General features: G+C 41.9%; 1 protein-coding gene and 1 non-coding gene across 2 annotated transcripts in view; both read left to right on the top strand.

The window, feature by feature from the left end:
• Positions 1–13,962, top strand: part of GDF7 (growth differentiation factor 7) — a 30,455-nt gene extending 16,493 nt beyond the window's left edge. The window contains exon 2 of the mRNA XM_069973122.1: positions 7,816–13,962. Within this exon, the coding sequence (XP_069829223.1) occupies positions 7,816–8,735 (920 nt within the window). The 3' untranslated portion in view covers positions 8,736–13,962. The remainder of the gene's footprint in view (positions 1–7,815) is intronic.
• Positions 13,963–20,053: 6,091 nt separating this feature from the next.
• LOC138796155 (U2 spliceosomal RNA) lies at positions 20,054–20,235 on the top strand. Its single transcript, XR_011363758.1, has one exon. It is a non-coding gene; the product is annotated as a U2 spliceosomal RNA (small nuclear RNA).
• Positions 20,236–22,478: the final 2,243 nt, after the last annotated feature.

The following is a 22,478-nucleotide window of genomic DNA, read 5'->3' as shown; positions in this document are numbered from 1 at the left end:
CACTATCCTTACCTACCAAACCTTCTTATATGTCACTATCCTTACCTACCAAACCTTCTCCTATGTCACTAGCCTTACCTACCAAACCTTCTCCTATATCACTATCCTTCCCTACCAACCTTTCTCCTATGTCACTATCCCTACCCACCAAACCTTCTCCGGTCACTATCCTTACCTACCAAACCTTCTCCTATGTCACTAACCTTACCTATCAAACCTTCTCCTATGTCACTATCCTTACCTACCAAACCTTCTCCTATGTCACTATCCTTACCTACTGACCTTTCTCCTATGTCACTATCCTTACCTACCAAACCTTCTCCTATGTCACTAACCTTACCTATCAAACCTTCTTCTATGTCACTATCCTTACCCTCCAAACCTTCTCCTGTGTCACTATCCTTACCTACCAACCCTTCTCCTATGTCACTATCCTTACCTACCACATCCAGGGCACCGTAAACTCAAATATAAGGTCTTATAACCCTGTATAACACTCTTTGGTTACCTATGAGTGTACTTTTGAGTGCAAAGGTCATGTGAAAGTTACAGTGACAAGTATTGCTGTAAGTAAATAATGGTACCCAATGGTAACTATCAAAAACACTGCAGTATTCGATTTTAATATACTTCTTAAAATAAAAAGGTCTAAAAATTATACCCTTTTGGTGGTAGTTGTCTGCCAGTGTTTATACTTACATGAAGGTGACAAAAGCAGCAATGGCTTTTTCCAGATGGTACAAATATTACCCCTAGAAAGTGAAGAAGTAATAGCTTTTACAATACATTTTTTTAATTATTCTTTTATTTTATCCTCAATCTAAATACAAAGTACAAAACATAAAAATTTCCACAATATCTAAACAACCCCCCCCCCCAGCTTTTTACAATACATTAAATTATTTTCCATTGTTAATAGAACTTTCTATTGTTGGATAAATAAAAACTGGCGCCCTTTAATTTGCAATTAAACAGACTGTGCAGAAAGGCTGACACAAAACCCTCTGCACTGCTTTTTTGCAACAATTTGTGTACCATAAAAAAAATTGTATACTTGAATATGTGATTAAACAGATTGACCATACACCTTCAATAACTATGACGAAGGAGAGCGTGCTCAAGGTTCCATCGTCTCTAGTAACAACCTGTTGTTCTGATTCCTAAATGATTTCCAAAATATCACCTGTACCCCTGTGATGAAGGAAAAAAGAGATGAGGGACACCTCCTGCTGGTTTTGTTGGGTCTCCTATCCCCCTTTTACTTCTATCTCTAATTCTTATGCCTTTATTTTGTGTGAAATTAGACATTTCGGTGTCAGAGAAACATTATCTGATATTTTCACCTGTATTAGTGATGTTATGGAGATTGAGGTAGGCCCGGTTCTGTTTAAATTCTAGGTTTCCCTTTTAATCTCATACCTATGTCTTCAATGTATTCTGCCTTGGTGCCAGGTTGGGAAAAGGCAGTAAAGGATCGGTATTTTTAGTTTCTTTAGTTGCTTTTTTCCTACAGGGTTTGATACATGTCGATAGATTAGATGTACGAGTACAGACCTTGGGTCAAAGTCACCCTGATCAGGGTAGGTGCTCCGCCTAGGGATGGCTCAGGACACATTAAAGCCCCTATTACACGGGGTGATATAGAGAAGCAAACAAGCGCTGTCAGTGCTCGTTTGCTCCTCGTTCCTCGCTCGCTGCCACAGCTATTACATACGGCGGCAGCGAGTTGTTAAGTGCAGGGGAGACCGCAGGGAGCTGCAGGGGGGATGTTGAAAGACAAACGACAGCAACAATCAGCCGACATCCTTCATGTCGGCTAATCGCTGACTTCTATTACACGGGACGATTATCGGCTGTAACGGCCAATATCGTCCGAATGCGGCCGATAATCGTTCCGTGTAATAGGGCCTTAAGGCAATCACTCTGTTGGATACATTTTGGCTTTTGCCGAGTTTCTGTTGTTGCAGAAAATCTTTTAGAGCAGTGATGAGGAACCTTCGGCCCTCCAGCTGGAAAGCCAAAGGTTCCGCATCCCTGTTTTAGAGCAATAGCCAATAACATTTTAAGTAGGGATGAGCCTAATGGTGCGTTTACACATTTATCTGACAGATTTTTGAAGCCAAAGCCAGGAACAGACTATGAACAGGGTGCAGGTCGTAAAGGAAAGACTGAGATTCCCTGTCTTTTCAAGTCCATTCCTGACTTTGGCTTCCAAAATTGGTCAGATAATTCTGCCTGTGTAAACGCACCATTACTTGAGTATGCTCAAATCGCATGGTTCGGCATTTGATTATCGGCAGCTGAAGAAGTTGGTTTTAGCCCTAGGGAGTCTAGGAAAACAGACAGAACAGTATCATTTAGGATAAGTGATTGTCCTTTTTGCTGCGTTTAGACGAAACGATAATTGGCCCGATCGTACGATTAACGATGTCGGAGTAACGATTTTTTTTTCATAACGGTCAGCGTTTAGACGGTACGATATATCGTACGGAAATTCGTTTTGCAATCGCTTAAGCCTATCTCACACATTGGTTAAATTGGCGAACGATTTACACGGAACGATCTGCGAATCTTTTGCGAACGACGATTTTGGAACATGTAAGATCAAAATGAACGATTTCTTGTTCATCGTTTGATCGTTCGCGTTTACACGTACGATTATCGTTCGAATTCGAACGATAATCGTTTCGTGTAAACGCAGCATAACTTGGATTTATTCTTCTTTATTGGATTTCTGTGTATATGGTTTTCAAATAATATAATGAATTTTGGTTCATTAATTAAGGAAAGACTCATCATGGTAACAGGATAAAAGAAAATCTGTAGGGCTATAATAACTTTATTTTTTAACCCATCACTTCACCAATAACAGGTTGCTAGTTGCTACCTGGTGAAGTTGGCACCAAAATGTGGCCAGTACAATCAATGGCCCGAGGAGTGTGTAAAGAGGCAGAGACTTACACCTTCTATAGGGATGGTAAAGAATCACTAGTCCCCAAAATAAAAAAACAAGAACTACTTTTGGGCATAAGATAATTACCAAAAACAGAAAAGTCCTTAAACAGGTACTCCGGGCTATGTGTATTTTGAGCGTACAGAGGGGGTGGATATAGAAGCCGGTGGTCACTTACCTCCCCGATTCCGGCGCCGGGTCCCAGAACTCCCTGTTCTCCCGTCTGGCTGGCGCTTACTGGTCTGAGCTGCGGCTTCAGACATTTAGCGGTTGTAGCGGAGTCCCACCTTGCCCGCTGAATGGCTGAGATGCCTTGAGACGACACGTCTCAAGCCACAGCTCAGACCAGGAAGCGGCGGCCAGACGGGAGAAAGGGGCAGTGCGATCCGGGACCCAGCGCTGGAATCGCGGAGGTAAGTGGCTTCTATATTCCCCCCCCCCCCCCCCCCCGGCTGTATGCTCAAAATACACATAGCCCGGAGTACCCATTTGAGGCTCATAGGGGCACGTTTACCAAAGATGCGCCCCTGGCATATACTATTAGAAAGGCGCACAATATTTGCATTTTCCTCATCTTCACTTGTCTATGAATCCTTAAGGTTGGAGTAGGAATAAGGCTCTGGAATGTAAGGCTAAGGCCTAACTGATGGAAGGTGAAAGATAATGTGCTCCTCATCTTTCCTTACTCTAGCCTAGACTCCACTAGACTAGACACATTTTCCTCTCGGGTGGCGTGAATGTCTTCCACCAACTAGACTATCCCTTAGCATAATCTAGTGTATGGGCTCCCTCTCTCACAATCAGTTAACAAAGTGAACAAGAGACTCTGTCAGTAGGATTATGGTGTCCTATCTCAGGCTAGCATAAACTAGTGATAGAGAAGCTGAACAGAATGATGTATCACTTATATAGTTCTGTGCAGCTGATCCAAAGATCTCCTCCTGAATAACATGGACAATAAGTAGTCCTCTCCATTATGTGCATGAGCCCAGTAGTCCTGGATATTCATGAGAAGCAGAAAACTCTGTTCACCAGCTGTACGCATGTTTTCCAGGAAGCCTTAGGGCTGCATCCAACAGCCACTAGTAACCAGATGCCGCGCACTGGGGCTTGGACAAACCCAAACATGCTCGAGATTCGCTCATCTCTAATGATACCAATTTTAGAAGGGCACCCAGGTGGATTGTAAATGTACATGTGTAGACAATTGTTTCCATAATGAACATATTTGTACTCCATACTGTATTTGGCGCTTTTGGACATTATAAACTAGTGAAAAGAGAGGCTTACTTTGAAATGTCATTTTTGACCCATCTAGTGCCATTTATGAGAGTTGATGCCTGATGGGATCCAATAGAGGATTTTTATATCATCATAATGTTGTGGGTGAGGCCCAGATGTTTTTTTTTTGTTTTTTTTTTTATTTCATTTGCACTTGTGAAAGTCCAAAACCTGGCATAAAGACACGAGCGTTTACTAGTGATGTACCGTCTGGCGTACGGTATGTTCCACAACGTGGTCACTAATAAAGATTTTACAAAAAAATCAAGTGGCGAAAAATGACTGACATTGGGATTTATGCCAGGAGTAGCAATAAAGTCACTTATTATAGGAGTGAATGACGTTGTGGGCACCTACATAAAATCCTGGAGAAGGTGGCTGCACTTTGTTCCGTAATGGTGATGTGGCAACTGCGTCCTCTCCCATACACTCAGACCGTGTCTCACCTCAGACAAATTACTTGTAGCACACGTTCAAGTAAAATGTCAACTTTGAATGCTGTATCAGTGTTAGAATCTGAGCACAGCATGGCATATGCTTACTCACCAATGTGTTTCCTGGCAGCCATAATGAATATGTAATCTAAACTGAAAGAAGTATAATAACTAGCGTATGTTTGTTTTTCAAACACTACACTGAATGGCCACCCATCTACCAGCGTCTTGGGCCAACCTTGGTCTTCCACTTAAATTCTACCATGTATTGAAATTACTTTGTGCTAGTGTTGAGCGGAGAGGCTGAAGTGTTCAGCAATGTTCTCAGCATTTGACTCCCCACGGCAGTTTGGTCTCTCTGTTCAACACTACTTTACGCCAGAGTTAAGCAAATTTTGAGCATGCTCCAGTTTGTCCGAACCCGAGCGCAGTGCATTTGATTAGCGGTGGGTGCTGAAGTTGGTTAAAGACCTAGGGTTGCCTGGAAAACATAGCTGCATGCTTGGGTTCTGACAAACTCGAGTTCGCTCAACTCTACTCTGCTCCAATATTGGCCAATGCAGACAGTATAGCTTCTCGTAGTTGCCACACATTAAATAACACGCACCGAACAGTTCTACCTCTTCCTAGAGATGATTTACAGGATTTGTAAAGATCTGTAAAGGCCAGAGAAGTGAGGAAAACTGCCATGTTCCTGGAACCAATCCATGACTGTATGACCCTTGTGGAACAGTGTATTGTCCTGCTAAAAGTGCCCTTTAGCCATGGGTTAAACAGCTGCCATAAAGTAATAACTAGGCTGACCGCAGTGCTAATACAAGCCCTACTGTTTCCAGCATGATATAAGAGTCAATAAAGGAAAGAGTGCCGTCTGTACAAACCCGAGGTCAGAGTTCATACAACGTGATACCCAAGTACGGTTTAGAGCAGCCAAAGATCCACAGGGAAAAGTCTGGGATGTATCCAAAATAGGAAAACAACAAACACCTTCAAAAATAGTCAGGAGTCAAGGAGCAGTGCTATCCGGGCATACTAGGGCCGTTCTGAGCATGTTTAACCTGATGACAGTACTCAGCTATAGGCACCAACCCGCTGACTCTTCTCTCTTAGTAGAAGAAGGAAAGGATTGTCAAGAGTTACGTCTCGTCAGCCTACGTTTTCTGAAATATTACTCCTTCCTCCTAAAGGGGTTATCCAGTGCTACAAAAACATGGCCACTTTCACCCTACTGTTCTCTCCAGTTTGGGTGGGGTTGAGAACCTCAGTTCCATTAAAGTAAATGGAGCTTAATTGCAAACCGCACCTGAACTGGAGACAACAGTAGGAGGAAAAGTGGCCATGTTTTTGAAGCGGTGGATAACCCCTTAAGAACAGTCTTTAGCCACAAAAATATACCAACTTGTCATCCTAGAAGCGGAGATATAATAGATTAATATAACAGGACAGAGTACCAAGAGATATGAGTATAAAAGACCTCCATCCTTAAGAAAAATTGTGCAGGGTGCTTTACAACGGCAAAGATGGGCCTGTGATAGAGCAGTCTGTCCGTATAGGATCCTATTGTCATCTCTCTGTCTGCGGACCTACACAACGATAGTAGAATTAGTGAATGGAGTAAAATGTGGATGAGAAAATAGAGGCGCATGTATAAGTATAGATCAAAGGAATTTACTGTGCTCCTCTGTCTCATTAGAAGACCCTATTACATGGCCTGATATTAAGAAGCAAGCGAGGGCTGGTCAGTTCTTGCTTGCTCCTCGTTCCCCACTCTCTGTCGGTGCTAATACACACACAGACATTGAGCAAGGAAAAGAAGCAGGAGGGGCTGCCCGGACGATCCTTAGCTCGTCTGGGTGGCCCATAGTTGAGAGTGGTGGTCTGCCGTTACACGGAGCGACAGCCAGCAGGCAGTCGCTATAATTGTTTGAATTATAGAACATGCTGAAAGGCAACAATCAGCACGAGCTATTACACAAAACAATTATCGCCCAGAACGACTTGTAATTGGCCAAGTACGGCCAATAGTTGTTTTGTGTAATAGGTAATAGGTAATATGATTGACAGATTTAGGCTGCTTTTGCATTAGAGCGCCAAGTTATGTCCTTAAGTTTGTTATATTTAAATGTAGACTATTTGTATTGCTTTTAACTATTTTCTGGTAGATGTCAAGCTCCCTTTTGTGTGTTTGCAGTCATAAAAAAAAATTACAAAACTTGGATATCCCACATAGTCTCTAGACAAGATACTGATATACTAAGCTTCACAACATAATTGAGGTCGTCCACATCTGACTCTTGACTTGTGTTACCATGTTGCATGTTTTAGCAACATGGTTTTTTTTGCCATTTTTCTTCTCAGCCAAGTGTCAAGGAGGCTGGGCCAAAAAAGTTGAAGGGCCACAGTCTCCTCTCATTCCCTCTCCTCATGTCACCTTGTTTCCGCTTGTCAGTAAAGGAGGGGCTGGAAGGTGAAGCCAAGCCAGGAGGCGTGTCAGACAGTGGCACTTGAGCAGCTATATCCGCCTCCTTGACACTTGGCTGAGAAATAAAAAGATGATTTTATAAGTTAAGCAGCCATCAGCTTTAGGAAAGATAATGTTTTATTTTGTACCATAACTGAAATTATGGTATCCCCTCCCCTCAGTGACGGAGCCAGACTTGACTCTGAAGGAAGCCTGTCACCGACAGGAGATACTGGTACACTGGGAGTGCCAGGCCTGCCACCAGTGCACAAAGCAGCTGTATTAGCATAGGAAGGAACCCACATAGATGGCGGGGACCACACCACCAGGATATACGCACCGGCACCGGCGAGCTCATGTGAATTTCTTTTTTTTTTGGGGGGGGGGGGGGGGGCATGAGGTTTCTTTAGTCTTCTTGAGTTAAGAAACTTCTTGATCCTACAATAAGGTGGCCTTGCCCTGGGGATTCTAGTAATTATCATTTGTTTGTTTTTTAGTTATGTTATCTCAGATTTATGCATTTATTTTTTGCCCTGATACTCCACTTTTGTCGAGACATTTTTGTACTTATTGTACCACTTTTTCTTTTTTATTCAGTATTTTAGTTCTGAGTACAGTTTTTTATTCACCTTATTCTCTTCTGTGTTGCTCTGTATCTAACTAATTTATGTTTTTGTTTTTTTCAGATGATGTTTCACCGTTGTCCTTGGTACAGAAGTACACATTTGACATCAGCACTTTGTCCTCCTTGGATGAAATAATAGGGGCAGAACTGAGGATTCTACGTAAAGCCCCCAAAAATATTAGTGAAGTTCTTCCCAACTCTGGAAGTCTTGTGCACCTTTATCTGTACACCTGTGCCACCACTTGGCAAGAGGCTGTTCTTCTAGACTCTCGTTCTGCTGACTTGCTGGACACTGTCTCAAAGTGGGAGGTATTTAATGTCTTGAGGGCTATGGGTAACAATAAAAAGGGTCCAAGTGATTCTTTGTGTTTCATGCTGAAGATGGTCTCTGATCTTACATTATCCTACTTGCCACTGATCCAACTTGGGTTTCATCGACTGGGTCTCTCAGATCCCGAAAAGGCATTATTGGTGGTCTCTTCCTATTCTAAGAGGAGAGAAAACCTTTTTAAGGAGATCAGGGACAAAATTAAATCCATGGAGAACCCTAAAATTATAGATCCACCAGATTACAGCCAAAGATCCGTCATCAAGAGAAGAAGAAAGCGGCAGACTCTACCAAATAGGACAAGTCACAACACTAAAGGGCAAGGCAAGAGATCTAAGACGAGATGTAGTAAGAAGCCCCTTCATGTCAATTTTAAGGAGTTGGGCTGGGATGACTGGATCATAGCCCCATTGGATTATGAAGCGTACCACTGCGAGGGGGTTTGTGATTTTCCATTGAGGTCGCATCTGGAACCTACTAACCATGCCATTATTCAGACTTTAATGAACTCCATGGACCCTGAGTCCACACCACCAAGCTGCTGCGTCCCTTCAAAACTCAGCCCAATCAGTATTTTGTACATAGACTCCGGGAATAATGTAGTCTACAAGCAGTATGAGGACATGGTGGTAGAAAACTGTGGGTGCAGGTAGCACTTGTTGTTGCCTAGAAATATATATGTATGTGCCTTCTGTACTTTTTAACTCAAAAACACAAGCGAAAAATGGCAAGCCAAGGTAATCCTTAAAATGTTTTGGTTCTCCTGTGTGTCACTCACCATTCTGTTTAATGTCTGGGGTATACTGTGTGTACTATAGGGCTGGACAAATTCCAGAACTTAGGTGGTAAAGCACCTTATACTGTATTTCCATGGTGGCTCCTAACTTTTTAGGTTATCTACAGAAGTCAGCTCCTAGAGAGATCTATCTCCCTTCTTCTCTCGAGGTACCATGCGGTTATTATGTTCTCTGCTCAGTGGTTACCACTAGAGATGAGCGAACCGGCCATAGCCATAGGCTATATAGGCTGTATCCCAGTTTTCCAGGCGGTCCTCAGGCTATATCCACCCTTTCCACGGAGCGGGCAGACAGCGGGAATCAGAAGCCGAGAGTTCAGGTTTATACGAACCCGAACCTCGGCCAGTTCGCCCATCTCTAGTTACCACCATTCAGGGTTGACATTAGAAGGCAATCCGAACGTATAGACAATATAACAGTCTTACCATAAATGTGGCGTGATTCAGGCAACGGGCAATGTTGTATGCTGTATATATAAGATATTCAATGGTCTGCTATACTTCTTTACGTTAACAAGCCTAGGGGTCACTGCATGGTATACTGAAAGAGTATTCTGTAAGTACTGTAGAATATATGGAGGGGAAACTGTCTATTGCAATGCAAACAGAAGGGTCTAATGGTTGTTTCCAGCCCCTTTCGACAGAAGGGCATTTGCATGGGAAACTAGGGAAGGAATTCATACAACTTTTCCAAGTGCAGAGTTTTTTTCTCTCGTTCAGAATCTCAACTTAATGACCTGATTTCAGTAAATCTGTTTAGCCAGGTGACATCATCGTTCTGTAGAGTGGAACCAGGTCAGCATATCTTGCCAAAGAATTGTGTCAGCACAGGATATAATGTGCTGCGCTCCATACCCAGTGAGGGCAGACCGTTCTAATTTTCGGAAACATTTAGATTCAGAAAGGTATTTTATATGTAGGGCTTAGATACTTGGAGTACTGTATCCAAAATTTTCTCAGAAAATTTATAAAAATTTATGGTTCTCACTTCATTCACCATCAAAGATAGAGTAACATTTCATTAATCCATCATCAGAAGGTCCAGTTTGCTACGGTGCTATACACATCAAAAGGCAACCCATTGAGTTTGGCAGTTTTTAAATGACTGTCTGTAGTGTACGGTGGCCTCGTGGCTCCCCCTTGAGAAGATGGACTTCAACAGCTTAGATTCTTCTTTTCTGGGAGAGATAAGCTGATGCCAGAGCTGTCTGGTAGTGGCTTACCCCTACCCTCAGCATAGAGAACACATGAATGTGGGGCTGTGCCGAACACTCGTGTGAAAGGGAAGATAGGGAGAGAGAGAGTTATAAGTGTATGAGCATCTTTAGAGGGTGTCTGACAAGTTTTATGTACTTTCTATGACATCTGATAAACTATTTCATTTCATACTCTGACATCGATTAGATTCCATAAATGCCAAATTATGTTATATAGTGTAAAACAAAAATTTATATAAAAAGTTTTGAAACACTTTTGGAAAAAATTATACTGTTTTTAGACTGAATATGTCTTTCTTTTTTCTCTGGAACTGTGTAAATAAAGTAATTAAAACATATCACAACATGTCTACCTGGCAGCCAATCAGATTGCTGCTTTGTTCTTCAAGCTAGGTTCACACATAGCTTTTACTTATCAATAATTAAACGCTATGCATGAACACAGCCGCAATAGATATATAACTGATTGGATGCCATTGGAAACACCTATGTTCCCTTCCCCAACAGGTTTTCCTGAATAAGGCTGGGTTCACACTGTTTTTTGAAAGCATTTGATGCAAAATGCATCTTTTTTTTTTAACGTACCTCATTTGTCCACATTTTTCTGTACATTAGAAAAAAATCTGCATTTTGTTCCCTTTTTTATATTGGAAGTCAATGGAAAGTGCATTCATTTTTCCATCCGTTTTTTTTTTTTGTGAAAAACAGATGAAAAAAAACATAGTTTGAACCCAGCCTTAGGCCTATTACATAGGGTTCAGTGTGAGCGTGCGTTCTGTACTGATACAATAAACTTTATTTATGCAGTCCAGTAGACGGCCCCTTTAAAAATGTAAAAAAAAAGTCAAAAGTGACAGTATGGACCTTAATATAATTTACGATTTCACAGCTCTAATATTTCAGCGCTCCCGTCCAGCCCATCTGTGTACAATGAATATGACTGAGCTAATAGTCCTATAATATGTAGATGTACAATTATATGTAGAAAGCCCCTGCCCAGCCCTGCTCCTCTCGGCCCGTGCATCCTTTTCCCACCTCCAGCTCTGTACAGGTGTTGACCTCTGACACCCGCAGGGTTTAAGTGACATCTAATTAGATCAGGACACACAAAAGCTGTTCATGTAGCAATCTGCTGCTGTTTACCCCTCTGCGCTGCTTTGTTCATCAGCGATCTCAATAAAGAAGAGCCTTCTTCAGGGTATATTACCATAACTGACCCCGAGCTATAGGTGAACTGTGACTTGTGTGTCTAAAGCTGTAGGAGATGAGGGGGAAATGGCTGGAAGAGATGAGTAAAGCTGTATTCAATATCAAGGGCATCTGTCACTATGACTTTAAATTAGGAACCCCAGCAAGCCCCTAAGCTAGCGGGTCTATTCCTAGCCACTAAACAGCCTCCACTCGTCATGTAGAGCAAATAGATGGGAACATCAATTGGCACTGGAAATCCATTACTTCCCATTCTTATGCTTGTTCTAAGCAGAAAGTGAAAGGTCCTGTTTATTGTTGCACAGGGCCAATTGACAGGCACCGTATGCTATTTGCATATAACACCTGATCGTTAACGTATGGGCGATTTAGTAGGTGGAAATTTGTCCACAATTTTAACTCTCTAAAGGAATTCTTCAATAATACCTTAAAATAAAGTAGTCGTTTCAGTGTCCTAGGTCCTTGGAAGGGTTGTTCATCCTCGGGGGAGCACTCGATCATTGGGGTTCCCAATGCAGTTGCCCTCACGGATGCCGAGAACAGAGGTGGTTGGTTCCTGCACCTGTGCACAACCACTGGGATATATGGAAAGGGTCACATTTCATTTTCTATTTCAACATTTCATAAGATAGCCTATTTACTATGATGGCACCAATCACCTGTATTCTCAGGAGAAGTAGCAGCCCTAGTGGTGAGACCTCGACCAATCAGACATCCATGGATTGCATTTTTTCATTTTACCCACGATCTCCCTATGGTTTATGGGTTAAGAGTGATGAAACTAAACATCTTACTCTTAGACAGTGAAGCTTTGTGCAAAAAAAGTTCCAGATTGTTAATGAATTTCGCACTTCAGCACTATCGTTCACTGTATGTCCAAACACGTCCAGTATAGCCTCTTTCTTGTGCAGCTTTCCTCTTGTAATACAGCCCACATGATCTTCTCTCCATCAGGCAGACACTGATGTAAGTGAGTTTTCTCCTTCCTTCTTCCACTATTACAGATTGTGTGACCTCACCCCCTCTCTTATACAGCTTCTCTCGCTCTTCTGTGTACAGCCTTTTGGTATCTGTAACATTAAGAGTAGGTAGATGTGGAGTAGAAAAAGCTGACAAAGCCACAAGCATCGTGCTGTCAGTTCTATGTTAGCAGCACAGCCAGCCAGCTGTCAGTTCTATGTTAGCAGCACAGCCAGCTATGTAATGGAGTTGCACAGACAACCGTTAAAACTACTTTATTCATTGTCTTAATCTTGAACAGTAAAGGCATACCCAAATGTGGTCTACTCCAGGTGTTTAAAGGTCTGTCAGCTCTATACCATGCTCACAGCTCTAGTGTTAAAGTGGTTATCCAGGATCATTAAAAAAAAAAAAACACAGATACTTTCTTTCAGAAACAGCATCAATCCTGTCCTCAGGTTGTGTAATATTTAAATTCAGCTCCACTCACTTCAATGAAAGCAAGCTGCAAAACCAGCACCCAAACTGGGGACGATTGTGCTGCTTTTTCTGGAAGAAAGTGGACATGTTTTACTAAGTATGGATAACACATTTAAAGGGGTTTTCCAATTAAAACTTACTTGTCTCCTATTCACAGGTCAAGTAAGAGATCACAGGGGGTCTGACCTCCATGACCCCGGTGATTTTTTCAATGGAGCCATGGGTCGGCACATGACTTGCAGCTCTATCTATTCCCTACAGAGCCGCTGGAGAAAGCCGAGTGCAGCACTCAGCTCCTTCCGGCAGCTCCATAGAGAATGAATGCATGCAGACCCACAGCTCTATTCAAAACAAAGGAGCCGGGGGCAGCGATCTCTTACTTGTCCCCTTATGCTGTGGACAGGGGACAATTTTAAATAAATAAATCCCTTTAAGGAGGTGTTGCTGAGCCTCAGCATGCAAGCCTCCTCCCTTTCCTCACCCCTCCTTACACGTTTTATGTACATAACTCAGCTTCCAGCACTGATCCCTGTATGCCAATGAATCAGGGCAGTTCTCAGTATGATATAGAGGACTCCGATGCTAACAAGCTGCTTTCTCATTCCTTGTCTGCTAACGTCTGTCTCACCTAAGAGCAAAGACGGTGGAGGCAATCTAGCTTAGGCCCCAGGTGCCCTTCAGCAGCCACTAGGGCTGCTTTTATGGTACGTACTCTCTCATGTCCCTTCACGAGACCTATTATAACTTGCCTGCCTCTGAATCACTTAAAGGGTCATTCCACTTATAGTGCCTTATGTTATTTTCCAGTGACTCACAGGAGAAAAATCTGAACCTTGCAGAAATCCTATTTATCAGACATGTCTAATTTATTTATCAACAAGGTAAAACATTGTGATCCGGAGTGATGGGGGGTCCTCGTGGGAACGTCAGTCTTACGGCTGTCGGCTTCCTCTCCGTCCTGTGTTAATAATATAGGTGGACACCAGTTTGGTTAATATATTCATGTTAAACTAGCAGCCATGGGTTTTGTAATGTATACATTTAGATAGTCAAGCAGCGGGGAAACCAGGATGTAAATGCATTGTATGTATTCTAAAAGTGTACATATTGAAATGTAAATTATCATTCTATATTTTCTCTATATACTATATAGTGGGATATATTTTGTCAATGGAATATTCCTGAATACTCTCTTTTATAACCCATCTTAAATATTTTGTACAGATACTTTTATTAAATATTTTATGATTACATTTTGTATTGGGGTCGTGTCTTTTCTTTACTTTGTAATTTGAATATAAAGTTTGGGGGAAATTTACTTGATTTAGATCAGTTTTTTTTCCCAGAATTAGGTTATGTTCACACTTTGTAAAATAACGGCCGTTGTCCGCGCTGCAAAACTACGGCCGTTGTTTTGAGGTTCCCTATAATGACTGCAATGCAATGTAACTAGGGCCGTTGAATTCACACTACGTATCAGATAACGGCCGTTGTTTATACGGCCCCGTGAAAAATGAACGTGTCAATTATTTCCGGCCAGTAATACTGCAACAACGGCCGTGGATTTCAATGCGGCCGCGAACGTAAAACTTATATCTGCTGAATTAAACTTCATTTTGATGTAAAAAAAATTCTGAGTGGTTTCTCGGGCTGGGCTCAGTATTTAAAGTAAATGACCTGTTTCATCTCGTTTATAATTATGCTAGGAATCAAAATTAAACAACGGCCGTAGTTTCACGACTAGCCCGTACAATAGTAATTCTATGGCCGTTGTTTTGGCCTCAAAATAACGGCCGTTATTTTACGCAGCGTTTACATAGCCTTAAGTAGGAAAATTTTGGGAACATCTATTTTGTCACTTTTTTTAAGTTTCAGGCATGGATTTTAGTTGGTATATGAAATACCTTGGTAAGTGAATCTATCCCTATGTATTTTATAGTGCTTTTCGACTTGCACAGTCATACCTATAGTGACTGATTTAGGCCTTATTCACACGTCCCATAAAGTCGTCCGGTTTAACTTAGAGCACATTGATTTATATTGAGCTATTCACACAGACCATTTTGATTTAGATCTAGTGGGGACTGAAATTGTGGCACAGGTCATCTAATAGGACTCTATGGGATCCGTGATTTTTACGAATGTCACATTGTGATGTCACTAAAAATCACGGATGAAAAAAAAATGTATTACTAGTACTGTTCACATTTTACGGAAACGGATGCAATTATGGATGCAAATATGGATGATTTTCCATGGATTACGGAGAAAAACTATTGGGAGGTTTTGCAGCCCAGAAAAATGTGTGAATGAGGCCACGGAACACGGACGTGGAATGCCTATAACGGACTCAACCCGCCCGGGCAGCATCTGTGATAAGATGCTGGTAGCGGGGGAACTGTACAGATATGCGCCACGCTGTAATGAATCGGCTGCGCGGCTCTGTCATTACAGTGCGGCGCCTATCTGTTCCGGAACACGGAACGTGTGAATGCAGCCTTACTCTTACTTTGTTTGACCGGCTTCTCTTGAAAGCTTCTATGCAGTGTATAACCAGCAGAGTGCGATGATGAGTGTAGGAGAAAAAAAAAATATCTGTTTTCCATACTGAGACATGATGGGAGTAATAACCTAAAGGGAAAAAAGGGTACTTAGAAACTGGCATTAAAAGAAGAAAAAGTCTATCATGTACTTTAGAGATGTAGGGTACAGGGAATAAGTAGAGATGAGGGAATTTACAGTAATGACTAAGTGAAGCACTTTGTTATCTTTGCAATCCGCTCATCAGCCGGCCGCTGCCACACCTCCCTGGGTGCTGGGAAAAGATGGATCCAGTCCTGGGAAACTGGGAACAAAGTTTCCTAGGACTGGATCCAGCTCCCGGTGAGGAGCGGCACTGAGTTAAAAAGCAGCCGGCTGACAAGTGGATTGCAAAGATAATGTCAATTTGCTCATCTCTAGTGATAAGTGATAGATTGCTTTTTTGACTAGGCCTACAGATGACTGAACAGCCATACTGTGGTTTATCAAAGTCTTGTGTGTATGTGTATGGGCAGCTTTACCTGGTCTGTCCTTTGTAATTTTTCTCTTCCCTTATAGTGCAGCTGACCAGCAGAGGTCCCCGCTAGCCATAGGTATATTACCTGTACTCTGCAGTGTTACCAATTATAGGTTATATGACAACCACACACGTTACATGTCCACAGATCCTGGAAGAAAAATAACCCTGCTATCAAATAAATACCAATTTTAGGGGGGTTCACTAGAAAGGTAGTCTTCTGGTTCAAAAACAATGGATTGGGTTCACACAGAGCACTTTAAAGGGGTGTTCCGTACTTTAAAGGGATGTTGAGAAGGCCTGTGCACTCATGGTACCTTTTTAAAGAACCTAATTTCCTGCATTTACCGATCTTGCCTTCTCTTTCCTACTATACACAGAGACACTGATCTATGTGCAAATGGGAGCAAGGAAAGGCAACTCTTTATAGCTACAGTACAAAGAACCAATATAAGGCCTTGCTATATACACGTATACAGTTACACACTAACCCTTAGTTTACTATTCCATATTTTCTGGGAATACCCTTACCCAATTTAATAGTTGTCAAACCTGTGGCCCTTCGGCTATTGACAAACTACTCCCATCATGCATGCTGCCAGCCACGCATCGCTTCATGTAATAGGTAATACACAGCCAATGGCTGATGGAAAGGGGTACTCCGGTGTCAGTGTATAGAAAATAATAAAGATGTTACTTACCTCTCCATGCTCCTCCGGTGCCCTCATGCCTGTTCCCCACTGAATCTGTCTCTGCAGTGATGGGCCACTCAGCCAATCACTGACTGACGGCACAGCACTGCGGCTAGCGACTGGCTGAGCAGGCTGTCACTGCAGAGACAGGTTCAGACGAGTCAGCAGGGAACAGGCAGGGGGACACCGGGGAGCGTGGAGAGGTAAGTAAGCCGACCCCCCCAAGAAGTCAACAATAGAGATGAGCGAACCGGCCGAGGTTCGGGTTCATATGAACCTGAACTCTCGGCTTCTGATTCCCGCTGTCTGCCTGCTCCGTGGAGAGGGGGGATACAGCCTGAGGAACGCCTAGAAAACTGGGATACAGCCTATGGCTATGGCTGTATCCCAGTTTTCCAGGCGGTCCTCAGGCTGTATCCACCCTCTCCACGGAGCAGGCAGACAGCGGGAATCAGAAGCCGAGAGTTCAGGTTCATACGAACCCGAACCTTGGCCGGTTCGCTCATCTCTAGTCAACTATACATATAAGAAGTCAACAATACATATACAAAACAAGGATATCCTATAGAAAGACTGGTGAGTAATATGGTCCCTTTGGTTTCTATCCGCAATTAGATATTATGTGCGATAAACAAGAAGCTTGGTGGCCTGTAATAGGGTGGCGTGTCCTGTCTACCCTCACTATGGAATATCTAAGAAGGCTCCAAGCTGAGAAGTTGTAGCTTAAAGAAACCGTATCAGAAATGCCCAGTAATTACCATGAACTGTGACACAGCAGAACAATCTCCAGAGAAAAGAGGGGACACAAAGGGAGACAACCAAGGTCTGTATGACAAACAAATGCCTTAAGTGCAAGCTTCATGCAATCTAAAGAAGAAAAAAAAAATAATACAATAAACAGTCAAAAAGACATAAAACCAGCAGACAATAGACTGGAAGACGTTTACTGCCGAAATGTACATGACCTCATTCAATTAGAACCAATTAATGACAACTTCAAATGTGTTTTCTCTTGGTTAAGAATCAGTTTAATTGTTTCGGAGACATTGCTCGAGGTCCCAGTTAAAGGCCTGGCACGGAGAGTTCCTAAGAGGAAGTAATAACTTGCTCCATAAAATTGTGATTAGCCCTAAAGTTGAAACATCTGATAATCATAAGAAGGTATTCAGCGGAAAGCAACGGGATTTACTAGTCCAGAAACCGGCAATAAGTAGTAATGTGACAGAATAGGAAATATAGCTGTGAAAATATACCATATTACTACTGTGGACGAGTACATTGTGAGCGCTATGGGAGGAGAGTCTAAAGACCTCCGAATATTCATGGGTTAGCAAGACAAGTCCAGCTGATCATTATGGGTCCAAATTTAGATTGCCTATTACATGCTGACCATTGGGATGAGTATATGAATGAAGAATAGATGGGCTAGGTCCACCAGGGCGAGAGTAATTCTTTATGAGTGGATTTTCACTCTGGCTAACAGATGTGGGTCCTAAATAAAGGTTCCTCTCTGTGACGTCCATGAAATTTCTGGCAGAAATTATGGAATAATCACAAGAAGATGATGCTCACCCAGAGGGGCATACGGAGGATGTGGTTGCATCCAGACCCATGAGCCTGAGGGGGTCCATTAGGAGACCGGGAATATGAAGGCAGCATTATAGCCGGGGGCCCTACTACAGATTTTGCACAGGGGACCTGCGTCTTTGAGTTATGCCTCTATTTACTCCATTTATTTCTTTTTTTTTTAACTTTACAGCAATTGACACAGTGAATGCAATTACATGGCACAAATAATATAGAAAAATCTGGCTTCATAAAAATTGATCGCAAATTAAAATATATGGCACGTTTTTCCAAATCAAAAAGAAAAAAAGCTAGAATCACTCAATGTTGAGGGAAAAAAGTATGAAATCACTCTGTAATTTGTATTTGTAAAAGAAATATTGATATTAGTAATTCAGCATGTAAGTGAAAGGCAAATGCTTACAGATCTTACTAAGCTAAGTAAAAGAAAAATAGGCGCTAACAAAAGACGTGACAAATGCATTTATGGAAAGAATTCTAGAAATCTTACACAGAGTGTGGTTAAAGATGTTGGTTGTTCCCAGCAGGCTGTAAGATATGGTGCAAGTATAAACAAAATGGAAAGAGCAGCAAAAAGATAGGTAGTGATGGACCAAGAAAGCCAACAAAGTTGGAGAATAGAAAAGCCATAGCAATTTGCCTTCATAACAAGAAATTGGCAACAAAACAAAAATAAAAGGATAATTTTACGAGTCATTAAAACTGTTCAATAAAGTGAGGTTTTAACAAAAACTCCAGGCTCGGGGGATTTTTGGCAGAGTGCTGGGGAGGGAAAGGATGAAAGAAGTAAAATGCTCTCACCTTCCCTGCTCAAGAGTTGGTGCCGGTATCCCACAGCTGTGGTCCATTGGTTCTGACCACTCTGGGTCTGAGTGGGGACCCAGGACGTGACGTGTTACAGCCACTGACTGGCGTAACTCAAACTCAGAAGTGGCTGGACCAGGGGACTGGAGCTGCGGGATAGTGACACTAGTGCTGAAATGGGGGGTGGTGAGAGCATGTTACTTCTTTCATCCTTCTCTTCCTTAGCACTCTGCCAAAAATCGCCCCAGCCTGGAGTTCTCCTTAAAGCTGGCCATACACCTTCAATAACTGACGTCCAAATGATTGCTCAACCAATAGTTATCTGTCATGACCAGCCCCCGTCCTCTTCATACACAGGAACATTTGGCATGTTCAAGTGTTTCTGTAGTCTCTATTGGGGGAGAGGGGTAGGCGGAACCTGAGAGCTCTGGCTTATGTCAAACAAAGAAGAGAACAAAGGGGTCTGGTATTGATTTTCAATCACACCTGCCCCCTTTCTTCACCGACATCATCTGTTGGTGGAGCCTTAGGTGAGCCCCCATACACTTTATACTGCAGATGGTATGGACGACTAAAGTATAACGTGTATGAGGACCTTTATACATAGAATCGCCACTACAGACATATAAACAAAAGAATATAAGGTTAGGGTGAACTACAGAGAAGTGATCAAAGAGAGTGGAGGATTGGATGAAAGTGATATTCGGTGATGAATGGCCAATCTGCCTTGGCCAAGGAGATAATGCTGGAACTTTTGCTTGGTGCCACTCTAATGAAACACAAAAAGATAACACCTAATGAAATCCATCACATTTCCGATCATTGACATAAAGGTAAGGTTAAAGACTAGGGAACATGGAAATTATTATGTAAAAGTCTATGGTCTGGTGTACATCACTGGGCATGTTACTCGTTTACAACAAAAATGAGGTTTGGTGATAATAAAGTCAGTATCATAATGTTTCTTGCTGTATGGAAAAGAGAATTCAAACGTTTTATCCTTCATTTTTATTTTTTCACAAAGCCATTAAACACATGGCAGTCACATGGTACGTAACTCCTCTGAACTAATGTGAGAATTTTATGGTTGAAGTTTCCATTCGGCAAAGTGGATCTGTCACCGCATTTCAAGAAGTTGGAAGCAGCTTGATGTTGAATACTGATGCCCATCACTTCTCGGCCTTTTTGGCTAAGATCAAGTGTAGTATCAGTTTGAAATCGGATACGTCCCCGATCTGGGGACCATATATTAAAGGGATCTTCAGAACAGGGAGATGGAGAAAGACCTTGCTCTGTCCTCTCCAGGCATTGACCTGTTATGTCAGTGCTTCCAGGTTCAGTGCACAAAAAAATTAAAAAATACAGTTGGCCATGAGTGATATTTCACGGTTATATTCTTGATAAGTATTTGTTGTCCATAAATTCTAAATAAAGGTCCCCACTTTATAATTTGGTCATCTTCGGCCATTAGTATAAGGTGTATGGGGGTCTCCCCCGAGACTCCACAGACAGATGATGTTGGTGGAGATAGGGGTCGGTCGTGATGGAATTTCAGTTTGAATACTTTGTTCATGGAGAGATAAGCCACTGCCAGAGCAGTCTAGAGCAGGTTGTGCTGATCGTTAATGTATATAGGGAGGGCAGGGGAGATAAATGTAAGTGAAATAATTATTTGTCTGACAGTTTTAGATGTATGGCCACCCTAAGACTAGAGTTGGTTGATGTACTGTACAAGGCCTTATCTAAGAAATGTTTGCAATTTTGCATAAAAAAAATAAACGCCTGAACTAAAACAACAACGCTTAATAGCAAAGTAAACCTCGCATTGGCTTGTGGCTTTTTCTAAAGTTTTTGCATAGAGTATCTGTAGAAACAAACCTTTACGAGTGGTTCCTCCCGTCAAGCTGGAAGTCTGAATTTTTTTTTATTACATTTGTTGTACTAAAATAAGAGAGTTGTTCCCGAATGTACTGATGCTTGGAGTACATTTGTGACCCGCCATGGGAGTCAACAGCTGGAAGTGTTGGCTGAAACCAAAATCTGACTTTTTTTTTTTTGGTGGAAGTTCTCTGTCTGCATGCTGTGCTTAACACAGACTGAAAAAAGGCAAGACACAAGGTTGAAGCCCGATCATCAAAACATGCAAGTAAAGATAAACTAGTCATTTCCTAGATAAAAAAAAAAAAAAAGTTAGGGGAGTGTCTACAACAAAAGCTATTCAGCCCCTCATAAATAAATCAGACCACCCAATAGCGATCTCTGGTTTTATTGCAGAGCATCTTCACCTCCCGGAATGATCCAGATAATCGGAGCTTACTTTCCTAAAAATTTATTACTTTAACGTGTAAGAATTACCAGACCGGGTCACTTGGAAAGAACTGTAGTCTTCTTGGACTGTTTATAGAACTTTCAGTATTTCACATGCTGTGAGGTCACAGAGTCTCTGGGCTACACGAGAATTCAATAGTATCATGGAATCAGGAAGTCGTCTAATACAGAAGACAACAATCCCGGTTGGTTTCCTTATATCTGAGTAAGGCCTGAGTCACATGTTTTGTGAATGGAACTTATTTATGGACAATGTTCTATGGACCGGACTTTGGAACTCCCAGCATCATCATTCAATGATGATGCTGTGAGCTCTGTAATAGTTAAAGCTTCATGCTACTGTACTGACACATGATTAGTGATGATGCCGGGAGACTAGTCTGTAGCACATTGTATGGAAATATGATCTGTGCATGTGTTAAGGATGTGATATTTTGTATATTTAGTAAACCCATTACATTATGGCGCTGACCTTCTAGAGATGTTACATTCCTTACAGCTTATGTAAGTAAACACAAGTGCTATGCAAGTAAACACTAGTGCTAAGTAAGTAACTCTTTTTGTACCTCAGCCAATGAAGTACTGACACGAGCCTTAATAGAAGATTCCATGCCCCCAGGATATATAAACTGGCTTCCATCTATGAATAAAGGAGATCCACTTTAACCATCAGTGTGTCAGGGTGGTTGATTCTCAGTGCGTGCTACAAACTTTACTTTACAAACATAAAAAACAACGTATGAATCAGACCTAAGGCAATTTACCCTTAAATTCAGATTCTTCTGTGTTTTATAAATACTATTTTCATGCGGAGGTGACGTTGCCTCCATACACTACAGTATATATGGATGCAGCCAAAAAAACCCATTGTGCAGCTTTGTCTACATGTTGTCGCGGACACAAGATAAAATGTTGGCACAAGGTGCTGTACATCCGGCAAGCTGAGATCTCAGATATTCTAGATCACTGGAAACGTCCAAACATCTGAGACCCTGGAAAGAAAAGAACCTGACACGACACATCTGAATGATAAGAAGATTTTTATATAATAGTTTTTTGTTTTTTTTTCTGCTTATGCTCCCAAAGGCAAATATTGCACCCATCATATATGATGAGAAGAAAAGGTTTTGGTCCCACATTCTTTAACACACAAAGAAAACCACAAACTGTCGACTGTATGCATGGTTACAAAGGCAAATAGTAGAAAAGTAGACTACGTTGGTGGATGATTCCAAAGAAACTGAGTCTTGGATAGCAGTCGTGAA

This window comes from Dendropsophus ebraccatus, chromosome 6 (genome assembly GCF_027789765.1).
Source record: "Dendropsophus ebraccatus isolate aDenEbr1 chromosome 6, aDenEbr1.pat, whole genome shotgun sequence".
NCBI classification, from domain to species: Eukaryota; Metazoa; Chordata; class Amphibia; order Anura; family Hylidae; genus Dendropsophus; species Dendropsophus ebraccatus.
Note: the sequence above shows the minus strand (reverse complement) of the source record. Positions and strands in the feature narration are given on the sequence as shown.